This window comes from Papio anubis, chromosome 8, assembly GCF_008728515.1.
Source record: "Papio anubis isolate 15944 chromosome 8, Panubis1.0, whole genome shotgun sequence".
Classification (NCBI taxonomy): Eukaryota; Metazoa; Chordata; class Mammalia; order Primates; family Cercopithecidae; genus Papio; species Papio anubis.
The window spans coordinates 15,745,160-15,758,209 of record NC_044983.1 but is presented as its reverse complement, the minus strand read 5'-3'; the positions used below and the strand labels follow the sequence as shown (position 1 = coordinate 15,758,209).

Here is a 13,050-nt window from a genome sequence, read left to right as displayed (position 1 = left end):
AAGCAGGGACTCAGGCATGTATTTGTCCCCTGGCGTTCATAGCAGCATTACTCACAATAGCCAAAGGTGGAGGCAACCCAAGTGTCCGTGGATGGTCAGTGGATGCACAGATATCATCTGTACGTACAATGGAATATTATTATTATTATTATTATTATTATTTGACACAGAGTCTTGCTCTGTCGCCCAGGCCGGAGTGCAGTGGCGTCATCTTGGCTCACTGCAACCTCCACCTCTTGGGTTCAAGCAATTCTCCTGCCTCAGCCTCCCCAGTAGCTGGGACTATAGATGTGCACCATCATGCTGGGATAATTTTTGTATTTTTAGTAGAGATGGGGTTTCGCCACGTTGGCCAGGCTGGTCTCGAACTCCTGAACTCAAGCGATCTGCTTGCCTTGGCCTCCCAAAGTGCTGGGATTACAGGCATGAGGCACTGCACCTGGCCAACAATGGAATACTGTTGAGCCTTCAAAAGGAAGGAAATTGTGACACATCCCACAGCTTGGATGAGCCTTGAGGACATATGCTAAATGAAATAAACAGTCACAACAGGACAAGTACTATATGAGTCCAGGTATATGAGGTACTGAGTGGTCAGATTCATAGAGAAAGAAAGTAAAGTGGTCGCTGCCAGGCCCTTGGGGAAGGGGAGGGGATGGGTTGTTAGTGTTTAATTGGTATGGAGTTTCAGGTTGGGGGGTAACGTTCTGGAGAATGGATCATGGCAAAGCTTACACAACGATGTAAGGGTATTTAATGACACTTAAAAATAATTAAAATTGTTAATTTGATGTCAACTTCATCACAGTTTTTTGTTTGTTTTTGAGATGAAGTTTCTCCCTGTCGCCAGGCTGGAGTGCCGTGGCGTGATCTTGGCTCACTGGAACCTCTGCCTCCCAGGTTCAAGCGATTCTCCTGCCTCACCCTCCCGAGTAGCTGGGATTACAAGCACGCGTCACCATGCCCAGCTAATTTTTGTATTTTTAGTAGGGATGGGGTTTCACCATGTTGGCCTCCTTCTTGATTTTTTGACCTCATGATCTGCCCGCCTTGACCTCCCAAAGTGCTGGGATTACAGGCATGAGCCACTGTGCCCAGCCCTCATCACAGTTTTTATTTTTGGTTTTTATTTTAATTGTTTTAAAAATCTGACCAAACCTTTGGTCCACCCTGACTGGATGTAAACTATCCTGAGTGCCACTCCCTGGGCCCTCAGGTCTGGCCTGGTCCTGCCACTTCTCTGTCTGTGTCTCTTCCAGTAGAGGCCCTGTCATGCGCCATTCCAGCCCTGGCACAAGAGACAGCTTGGTAGGAAAGAAGGGACACAGGCTTTGGGTGCGGACAGAATCAGAATTCAGACTGCTCACCAAAACCCATCCTCTCACACTTGCCAGCTCTGTGCCTGGGCAGATGATTTAGCCTCTGTGGCGGTTTCCTTATTTATATCTTGAGGAAGGTCCTCTGTGAGGGTTAAACAAGATAAGGAGCCCCATTCTGTGCCAGGCACCGAGAAATAGTTTTTGTTTTGGGGATTTTTTTTTTAAATGTTCATTCTTTGCCCTTCAATAAACATTTGTGGATTTATTTAATTTTTAAGGGTTCTCTTTAGCAGACACTATTCCTGCCATTATTTCCATGTGGCCTCCTTTTCCTCTGAAAGAATACTGATTTGGGCCAAGTGACTTGGGTATTTCTACCACCACATGGCAGGTTCCTGAGGTAACAAGTCGACACCATTGTAGGAATTTTTCGTAAGAACCTGCCATTTTCACATTCCTTAGGTCAAATAATTACTGATTTAAATCATCCTTTTCTCTGCCCTAAAATAATCTTCTTCCTTCAACAACTCCTGATATGTTAATCCTTTCCAAAAGAGAGGTAAGGGTTAATTTAACAGATTTGCCAGCAACCGTGTTGTATTAATCCACGGGCACTCTGGGGGTGTGGACAGCATGTGTACCCCTGACAATTACAGTAGTACCCTGTCTGCCTGTATTTACATCTCGATGATGGAAGACTGGGAACGTCCAAAGTCAGACTTCCTAAGGAATTCACAATTTGCTAGGATTTATTGTAGTGTGTGCACATATATCTTTTGGTGTGTTCTGCCATGTATTATATTGTTAGTCATTCTGTTTTTGGTAGTTGTAGGGAAGAGATAAGATGCTCTAATTTTCTATTATGTTTATCAGATTACTTTGCCCTTTTAAAATATATTAACCGGAAGGCCAAGGCAGGCGGATCACGAGGTCAGGAGTTCGAGACGAGCCTGACCAACATGGTGAAACCACGTGTCTACTAAAAATACAAAAATTAGCCAGGCGTGGCGTCATGCACCTGTAATCCCAGGTACTCAAGAGGCTGAGGCAGGAGAATCACTTAAACCCGGGAGTCGGAGGTTGCAGTGAGCCAAGATCGTGCCATTGCACTCCAACCTGCGTGTTAGAGCAAGACTCCGTCTCTCTCTCTCTGTCTCTCTCTCTCTCCCTTTGTGTGCGCGTGTGTGTGTGTGTGTCTCTCTCTGTCTGTCTCTCTATATATATATAAAGGTTTTTTAACCTTTCATTTTATAATTTTTTTTTTTTGAGATAGGGTCTCACTCTGTTGCCCGACAATTGTGCAATCATGGCTCACTGCAGCCTCAACCTCCTGAGCTCAAGTGATCCTCCCACCTCATCCTCCTCAGTAGCAGGGACTACAGGCTCACACCATCATGCCTGGATATTTTTTTTTTTTTTAATTTTAAGAGATGGGGTTTCCCTGTGTTGTCTGGGCTGGTCATGAACTCCTGGCACAAATGATTCTCCTGCATCAGCTTCTTAAAATACTTGAATTATAGGCATAAACCCCCATGCCTGGCCTATGTGGGTGCTTTTAAGATGTGTTTTTATTTCCTAAGATATTTGTGCTCTGGTGATTTGTGTTTAATAGAGACTAATATTTCATTTTTATTAGTTTTGAAATAACAAATTATAATCAGCTCAAATTAAACACAAGCTTAAGGTCCACTCGTTTGTTATCCCTGGTCTTTCTTGCTCTTGTATGAGCTTCTGCCACACTGGCTGGCTGGGAGACGGAGGAGTCTCTTGTCCTAAGAAATGTCTCGGCCTGGCCGAGGCTCTTTTCTTGACCACTGCATTGACTGGTCACCGCATGAGAGGTGATCTTCCCTTGGAAACCTGGCTCTTCTGAAGTACTTCTCTTACTGCTTGGGAGTCACTTTTTTGAGTGTGTGTGTGTTGGTTGGGTGGGGAGGGGCGGTTTCCAGATGGAGTCTCAGTCTGTCACCCAGGCTGTAGTGCAGTGGCGTGATCTTGGCTCACTACAACCTCCGCCTCCCGGGTTCAAGCAGTTCTGCATCACTCTCCCAAATAGCTGGGATTACAGGCACCTGCTACCATGCTGGCTAATTTTTGTAGTTTTAAGAGGGACAGGGTTTCGCCATGTTGACCAGGCTGGTATTGAACTCCTGACCTCAGGTGATTCCCCCACCTCGGCCTCCCAAAGTGCTGGGATTACAGGTGTAAGCCACCATGCCCTGCCCTCGTGTTCCTTTTTACAATTCAGTTCCATACTGTTACATTTGAACATAGGGTCACCAGAGACCCGAGACATCGTGGGTTTATGCTTCAGGTGTAATCACAGCTGTGTGTGACTGCAATGAATATAGGACATTTCACAAATAAAATGACCTCTTCCCTCTTCTTTCTCATCTGTTTTCAGTCACTGCTTCAACCACCTGTGAGAAATTGGAAAAAGCCAGGAATGAGTTACAAACAGCGTATGAAGCATTTGTCCAGCAGCACCAGGCTGAAAAAACAGAACGAGAGAATCGGCTTAAGGAATTTTACACCAGGGAGTATGAAAAGCTTCGGGACACTTACGTTGAAGAAGCAGAGAAGTACAAAATGCAACTGCAAGAGCAGGTCTGTGCTTTTGCCGCCAGAGCTTGTCTGAGGCCTCTGCTGCTTACTTGAATCCTGATTGCTATTCACATCCTTGATGAGCTTCTCTTTGTTTTTTAGTCTAATAGGTATAAAAAGTATGTTGCTGTTGTTTATTTAAGACAGAGTCTCACTCGGTTGCCTAGGCTAGAGACTGGAGTACAGTGGCTTGATCTTGGCTCGCTGCACCCTCCGCGCCTCCTGGGTTCAAGTGATTCTCCTGCCTCAGCCTCCTGAGTAGCTGGGACTGTAGGCACCCACCACCATGCCCAGCTAATTTTTGTATTTTCAGTAGAGACAGGGTTTCACCATGTTGGCCAGGCTGGTCTCGTACTCCCAACCTCAGATGATCCACCCGCCTCAGAAACAATGTCTTTTTAATTGAATAGTTTTCCTATGACCAAAGCAATGTATGTATGTTAAGTGAAAGAAGGGAAGAAAAGGAGGAGGAAAAGATAAAATTGAAAAACAACCCTTTCTTTCTACCCAGAAATAATCCCTTATAAACATCCTGGTGTTGTGCTGCCAAGCTATTGTTTTGCTTTTTTTTTCCAGTGGCATTTGTTTAAATACCCCATTTTTTTTTCACTGAATAGAATATCAAACCTTTCTGATTTCATAGCTCCCTTTTTAACTCAGTTTTTCATTTAGTAATTATCTGCAGAGTGCCTACTCCAGGCCAGGTACATGCTAGGGCCTGAGTGGTCAAATGACAGGCGCAGAGCATGTGGCCCTGTCACTGTAAAACATATCCTCATTCCTGGTCATCCCTTGTGGCTGATGCAGCCATTTCCATCCGTCACTCTGGAGAGCCTCTGTGTCTGTGTTCCTGAGGGTAGGGAAGGAGACAGAGGAGAGCTGAGTGGTGAACCCCAGTTGGGTTGCTCTTTATGCATTCTTTGTGTGTGTCTAGAGACAGAGTCTTGTGACATTGCCCAGGCTGGACTTGAACTGCTGGGCTCAAGTGATCCTCCACCTCTGCCTCCCGAGTGCTGAGGTTACAGGTGTTAACCACTGCCCCGGCCTTTGTACGTGTTGGGGAGCCTTTAAACTAGAGCCCAAGCTTACCTGGGAAGCTGTGAAGTCTCTTAATGTGGTTGCTTTGCTTATTCCACTTAGGACATTTGGTTTTACTGTTAAACCACGGTTTTGTTTGTTTCTTACAGTTTGACAACTTAAATGCTGCCCATGAAACCTCTAAGTTGGAAATTGAAGCTAGCCACTCGGAGAAAGTTGAATTGCTCAAGAAGGCCTATGAAGCCTCCCTTTCAGGCAAGGATGCTTTTTTTCCTCTTTAAACAGAATAAAATCTGAAGGAACCACCTGATACGTTTTAAGATGGAAAAGATTCTTAACTCTCTGCTTCAGCGAATGCCCTGTGGTGTTCAGGGTGGGGTGTTCTTGGTTCCTTTTTGCATTGTTCATTGTTAACAGATGCCTTTTCCCACTAAGGATGCAAATAATAGTGACAAATGCCAGCCTTGTGTTAAATAGAATGGGCTTCGGAAGATTGTAAAGGCTATTTTGGGGATGGTGGTTGCCGGCTTAGGTTCCTGGGAAGTTGAAAGTAAAAGTTTCTATCTTGTAATCTACGGTAAAGGATCCACCCCAAGTGCTCCCGCACAGCAGCGGAGCTGTGAAATGTCGATGTCACTTACTGAATAGAAAAAGAGTCTTTTCTGTTTTTCGTCTTTCATCAGTGCAAGGGTGTAAGCCACTGCCTTCAGAACAGAATCGGCAGTGTCGCTCACAGTCTTTCTGCTAAACCAGTTGCACCTTACAGGGCAGCGTGGACGTGTGCTGGGAACCGGCCGTGTGACCTTCAGCAAGGACTTTCTCACCAGAGAAATCAGAGTTGCCCAAAGTCAGGCAGAGATGATAATGTGTAAAAGTGACTGGCTCCGGGCACACTTTTAGGAAACATTGTTTTTCTTCCTTCCTGCTAGAAATGAGTGTAATGATAGACTTACGTTTAGGTCATGAAGAGGAAATTCAAGAGAGCACGGGGTTTCCAGACCAGGAGTCTGGAGTGGCATTTATGAGAGCCTGCCCTGAAATGGCACGCAGTGTTTTCCTAAGGTCGCATGGCCTCTGTGGGCCTTGGTGGGCCTCAGTGCTCTCAGTCATAAAATGGGAATGTCTTCCCTACCCACCTCTCAAGGCTAGTTTGAGAACAGATGGCCAATTTACATAAAAGCATACCATAGATGTAAAGTAACATCATATGGCTTCCTCGTCAACCCCTGCATCTATATGCTTTCACCGTTGTGGAGTACATTGATCTTATAGAATGTTATTGTCTCAAAAATATCCTCTTATCTTCCCAGAAATTAAGAAAGGCCATGAAATAGAAAAGAAATCACTTGAAGATTTACTTTCTGAGAAGCAGGAATCGCTAGAGGTGGGTGAATGCCAATATCCCAGCATCCCCCACAAAAAAATTATCATTTTGGATTTTGTTTGGTTTTAATGTTTCTGTGTACGTACGCTGAGTTTCTGGGGTCTTCTTGTTAACTTATGTTCCACATCTCATTGTTTTGTGTTTTAGAAGCAAATCAGTGATCTGAAGAGTGAAAATGATGCTTTAAATGAAAAACTGAAATCAGAAGAACAAAAAAGAATAGCAAGAGAGAAAGCAAATTTAGTAAGTTGTGTGTGCTCCTTGATCAGGATGGAATTTTTCTTCTTAATTGCCTTTTAGAGTCATTGAAGTACTCAGCAGCCAGAGAAATAACACAGGTTTGGAATCCTTTTCATGTCTGGCAGCGTGCTTTCTAAGGTGTGTAAAAGAGCTTCTTTGCTTACTGGTGTCTTGTTTTACCATCCTAAAAGCTGACATACAGATGAAGCCCAGGATGTTTCTGGTGGTCTAAGCTAATACTACAGAAAAGGAAGGAAACTGAAACTGCCAATTAGGATTAGGGTTTTATGTCAACACTTTTTTTTTTTTTTTTAATCACTGTATTGAGATATAATTTACAAACTACAAAGTTCACTCTTTTTTTTTTTTCTTTTTTTTTTGAGATGGAGTCTCACTCTGTCACCTGAGCTGGAGTGCAGTGGCACAATCTTGGCTCACTGCAACCTCCGACTCCCTAGTTCAAGTGATTCTCCTGCCTCACCCTCCCGAGTAGCTGGGATTACAAGCATGCGTCACCATGCCCAGCTAATTTTTGTATTTTTAGTAGAAACGGGGTTTCACCACGTTGGCCAGGAAAAGTTCACTCTTTTAAAATGTAAAATTCAGTGGCTTTTAGTATATTCATAAAGTTGTCCATTGGTCACCAGTACTTGATTCTAGAACATTTTTATCACCCCCAAAAGGAACCCTGGACCTGTTAGCAGTGACTCCCCATTTCCCCCAAATTCCCCAGCACCAGGCTATCCCCAGTCTACTTTCTATCTCTATGGATTTACTTATTCTGAGGAATTAATACAAAAGGTTGATTGTACAACATGTGGTCCTTTAAGACTGATATCTTTTACTTAGTATAAAGTTTCCAAGGTTCATCCGTGGTTTAGCCTATCTCAGTATTTCATTTCTTTTTATGGATGAATAATATTTCATCATATAGATAAATGTCACTTCTGAAAAGTACAAATCTCTTGGAAGCTGAAATTTCTGTTGGCACATTTGTCCTTTCTCCCCTGCCTTCCTCCAACCTTTTTTTGTCTTTTTGAAAAAAATTTTTTTCCTGGCTGCTTCTGCCTTTAGTACCACCATTTTCATTCCATGTTTATGCTCTGGGACTGCTGAAGCAAGCTTTTCTCCACTTAAATCTCTGGCCAGCTCTGAAAGTGCATATGTGGATCTCTCAGTGAGACCTTCTGCTAATAATCTCATTGGGAGACCCTCTAGCTATTTGATAATATTAGATGAGCTTATAGTCAAAGAAACTTCAAAGCTATTTATTCTAGAAGATTCTTAGGAAGAGTCAGTGATTTCAGATGAAATCTAGACTTATATATATGCAGGGATATGCAGGGTGTAAACCTTACTGATGGCTCAGGAAACAGGTTTGAAAGAGCCTCCGGTACACAAAGGGGATTCTTCTACTGCAGCTGCTTTTGAAAAGCTAAGGCAGAGTCAGACTGAGGAACACAGAACCATCCAACTGCTTCTGCCACGTAAGCATGCTGAGGCTGCGGAAGAAGAGAGTGCGTCTGACTGTAGTCCAGGAGAAAGGGACGGGCTGGCAGACGAGGCAGAGAAAATGCAGAGGGTACAAGTCTTGTAAATGCTCTAATTCTAAAACTGACGGTAAGTTATGCCTTTCCCTCTAACAAAAATGAGGTAGGATTCACTATTTTCAAGGTTAAAAAAAAATCCTATGTACAAGGATAACACTGTATAAAATGTATGAAATTTTAAAATTGATACTTAGTATTTGTATGTATTTACAGGGTACATGTGATGTGCTGAGACAATCATAGACTGTGTAATGCCCAAGTCAGGGTATTTAGGGTATCCGTCATCTGTATCATTTCTTTGTTTGGAACATTTCCTATCTTCTCTTGTAGCTATTTTGAAATACACAATATATTAACTATAGTCACCCTGCTATGTTATTGAACACAGAACCTACTCCTCTCTCTATCTGCATGTTTGTATGCATTCACCAGCCTCTCCTCATCCCACCCCCACACCTACACACGCATACCTCTCCCAGCCTCAGGGAACTATCTAAAGAACCTAGAGGTGAAGATCTGAGTATTAGTCCCTGCCCTGACCCTTTCCAGCTCTGGAAGCTTTCCTCATCTTTCCTGAGTAGGTCGCTTAACCCGTGCAACATGTTTCCTCTCTCTGTGTGAAGTAAGGGGTTTGGATTAAGTAATCCCTGAAGGCCCCTTCCTGGATTCTCCCTAAGGATTTGTCCAGAGCAGGAACCACTGCCCCGGCAGATAAGCTGGATGATCCACACCGCTGACTCTTATCTAAGACGTTCCTTCATTAAACATATCTGATCAGTGGACCTTAGCTGTTCTTCTGTAGCATAAATTTTGGATGGTTTAGTTGAATTTCCATGAATAAAGCAAGGAGTGGGTGGGCGGTGGTGAGGAATCCACGTTAATGGTGTGCTCTCAAAGGACGCCTCCCCGAGGTAGCGTTTATTTTGGAGAGTTTTATGTTTTTGAGACAGGGTCTTGTTCTGCCACCAGGCTGGAATGCAGTGGTACATTCACAGTTCACTGCAGCCTTGACCTCCCGGCTCAGTTGATCCTCCCGCCTCAGCCTCCTGAGTAGCTGGGACTGTAGGAGTATGCCACTATGCCCGGCAAACTTTTGTAATTTTTGGAGAGAAATTTTAGTAGGCTATGTACTCCATGCCGTGTAGGTACTGGGGTGTCACAATATAAAATGATAGTATTATGTCTGCCCTAGAAGTATGGCCCGGTCAGCGTAGCTCCATCATAACAAAAATCCACAGACTCAGGATGTCGTTATCTCTATTGCTTTCCAGAGAGCGGTATAATGCACTGCTTTTTCTTTCCTGATCAGTTTGTTTGGTAGGAGAGAACTGTTGTTCCCTTTTCTCCTGGCAAATGCCAGTAACTGTCTTACAGATAGCCTTATCTCCAGCCAAGATTCTGTTTTGTATGTAAGCAATAGTTTTTCTCTTGACTACAATAACATGTGTGATGCAACTCACGTTTTTGCATATTAACCTACTGATAAATGAGTGAAATGTTTGTTTTCAGTATTAGGACCAGTCTTTGACTTAAGGTGCTCTTCTTTTTCACCTCTTTCTTTGAAATTCCTCTAAGATGAGGAACATCTGTCTCTTACTGCTTGTCTAATGTCTAAATCTAATCAAAGATTCTTTAAGAATTTGAACTATGTGAGTGTGTGGAATAAGAGCAGTATCTTGCTGTGTCCTTTCCAGAAAAATCCTCAGATCATGTATCTGGAACAGGAGTTAGAAAGCCTGAAAGCTGTGTTGGAGATCAAGAATGAGAAACTGCACCAACAGGACATCAAGTTAATGAAAATGGAGAAACTGGTATGTTTCCTTCAGAATGAATGAGGATCTTACAAATCGGGTAATATCTATGAAATTGTGCCCTGCATTTTAGAACTATGGAGTTAACTGCTCCTGAAGATATTTAGAAATTAGACGAAAGATAAAGTTTACATTTTCTTTGCCAAGTTTGTTCAATATTTATTCATGGCTGCCTCCTAGAATGTTTTCTTTTTCAAGGAACAGGTAAAACAGCGCCCAGTCCTTGGAAAAACTACAACAAACAAATCAGGCTTACAGTTCAGTGGTATGTTGAATCTTCACCTGCTTAGGAAAAGTGTTTAAATGTCTATGTAAAATCAGTACTTTAATATACCACCCACCCTGGACAGGTTTCTCAGGTCCAAAGCAGTTGGATATGTTTCATAGAAATCAATCCCAGTGAAGCCATACGATCAAAATTCTTCGTCTTGCTTCTTGTGAATTAGCGTGTGATCAAAGAATTATGGGCTGGGCGCAGTGGCTCATTTCCATAATCCCACAGTTTAGGGAGGTTGAGGCGGGCGGGTCACTTGAGGTCAGGAGTTCGAGACCAGCCTGGCCAACATGGTGAAACCCTGTCTCTACTAAAAATATAAAAATTATCTGGGTGTGGTGGTGGGTGCCTGTAATCCCAGCTACTGGGGAGGTGGCGCCACTGCATTCCAGCCTGGGTGACATAGCAAGACTCAGTCTAAAAAAAAAAAAAAATTGTACTATAATAAGATTAATCCATTTGAACAAGTAGCAAGTGTTACCAAAACTATGAATAACATTCAGTTTGCAGTCTCTAGGACAGAGAATGATGTTAGTGTATGAGGAGTCTGCCCAGAACCGTGTGTGCGCGTGGCATGTTCAGTGTTCAGCATCAGTCTTGGTCCGGCCCTGAAACATAACTGCTGCCAGCCAGGACTCTAACCAGGCTGGCAGAGCTTGGCAAGGCAGCTTAAGTGATCCCAGCCCTCGCGGTGCCTTGCTGTTGACCGTGCAGCTGCCGCGTGCTGCTGGCCTCTTCTCCCCACATGATGAGTGACTCAGGCTTCAAGTGCCTCATTCAAACCCAAACCAGCCCTGGACAGTAGGGGGCACGGGGAACCTCTCTACTGTTTGGTTTGTGTTGGTTTGGGGTTTGGTTTTCTCCTGGAGACTATGATTTCTGTTGAGGGAGGTAACAGCCAAGCCCCTGTGTGGATATACAAACACTTTGAATTACCAGGAAATTTTTGTAAAGGAAGGAAAGGAACTCATGGTTGTTAATGGGCCCAACCTAGTATACATACCAGTTCCTGCCAAAGGTCGTCCTGTTCCAGCAAGTCTGGTATTTTCTAAATGGTAGTCAGAGGTGGCTCAGATAATCCTGTTAATAGTCGCTCCATATGCCATTCATGCCTCAAAACTTTCAAAAAATCATGTGCAATAGAACAGACTATGCTGTAAACTTAACGACACATTTAATTTGTGTTGATCTAGTATTTGTTTCTTGCCATGCCCCAGAGGTATCCTGATAATCTCTGTCAGCCTTGCATTGTGGATGTGTGGAAGAATGGGTTGACATAATGACAGGGAAACCCACCGTTCCCTTCATATTTGTAAATGACAGGCCTCTGATGAAATGAAGAGAGCAGCACAGGAAGTTTTCTAAGATGACTTTCCCATGAAACCAGCACCGCCCATCATCAGCTCAGTGACGTGATCAGCACTGGTTTCCCTAGGATGAGATAATAAAGGACAATACCTCCCAGTCTCGAATTCCAGGGTTTTTCCCACATTGTTTTATCTGGGATTCCTTCATCATTACTCAATGTTTAGGCTCATTTTCTGGAAAGTATTTCACCCGAACGGCTTGTGGTGCGCTGCTTCTGGATAATAGGATGTCTTAAGAACAACCGGGCTCCGAACTAAGCACCACACTCAAAGTGCGTTAGTCCTGCTACAAGGACAAGGGGCTTAGACTTAATTCTGATGGACCCATAATATTACCTCTTCATAAAACCTTACCTTTAGAAAGTGAGTGGGGGATGGAGGCAGGTCTTCATCATGTTAAGTGATTCAATGTCCTCAGGCATCTTATCCTTTCATCTCTCAGCTGATCAATCTGTTTGCCTTGAAAGTTCAGCCTGCACAGGCCAGCAGGAGAACAGACCTATCTTCAGCTGACCTGACCTGTTACTACTTTGATGGGATGCTCTAAGAGCTCTGTCCAATTACAGCTTTGTGTGGCCACTCAGAGGCAAATGCTGAAGAATTACCATGAAACTGAGTTCAAGTCCATAGTAAACATTGCCAGGGACGTTGAATTGTTGGCCTGTGAGTTTTCATCAGACGTGGGAATCTCTTTTTTTTTCTTTCTGCAAAATTCACTTCATAAGAAGATACATAAGCTTTGATAAGTGTGGGCAGTGTGGCTGCAAGGTTTGTTTCACATTGAAACAGGAAGAGGCACCAATTCTTAGAGAATTCCAAAACAATGTGGCCTGGAACAAATCTGTTCCCCACTTGTATCAATATTGAAGTGGCCTGGCATACATGTTTTAAAAATACCCAGCCGCTCTGTTTTGCTGTTTCAAAATCTTTTTCAGTATGTTAGTGTATAAATATTTTAATATGGTGTTGCATTTTCCTTAATTCAATCTCCCAAGTGTGCTTATGTCATGAGGTACCTTAAGAAATGAGATGTTTTTTTAATATTGTATAAATGTGGGAATTCTTGTTTGTGCCAAGGTGGACAACAACACAGCATTGGTTGACAAATTGAAGCGATTCCAGCAGGAGAATGAAGAATTAAAAGCTCGGATGGACAAGCACATGGAAATTTCAAGGTAAAAAGAAAACAATGCCGTTTCTCCTGAGCTCCCCCCTCCCTCGCACATCCAGTGTACTTTCTGGACACGCTCTACCCCTGCACCTCCTGGAAATAGGATGGAAGCAGATGGTTGAAGGGGCATTGATTTCTCTCTGGAAAATGTGATGGTAATGGTTCATGCTTTTACCAAAGCGGCCTGGACTATACACTGAGACCCAGGCCAGCAAGCCTGCTGCCACGGCCTCTGGCTGCCTCTGAGAATGCTTTCAGACAAAAAGCAATACAAAACCAAATAGAAAACAGC

General features: G+C 43.4%; 1 protein-coding gene across 11 annotated transcripts in view; it reads left to right on the top strand.

The window, feature by feature from the left end:
- Positions 1-13,050, top strand: part of MTUS1 (microtubule associated scaffold protein 1) — a 161,169-nt gene that overhangs the window by 145,261 nt on the left and 2,858 nt on the right. For all 11 annotated transcript variants that reach the window (XR_650422.4, XM_017961795.3, XM_009212581.4 and 8 more), the window contains 6 exons: positions 3,724-3,926; positions 5,111-5,216; positions 6,272-6,345; positions 6,493-6,588; positions 9,830-9,946; positions 12,665-12,762. Coding sequence is in view for 10 of the 11 variants with exons in the window: in XM_017961795.3 (XP_017817284.3) it covers positions 3,724-3,926; positions 5,111-5,216; positions 6,272-6,345; positions 6,493-6,588; positions 9,830-9,946; positions 12,665-12,762 (694 nt within the window). In the remaining variant the exon portion in view is untranslated. The remainder of the gene's footprint in view (positions 1-3,723; positions 3,927-5,110; positions 5,217-6,271; positions 6,346-6,492; positions 6,589-9,829; positions 9,947-12,664; positions 12,763-13,050) is intronic.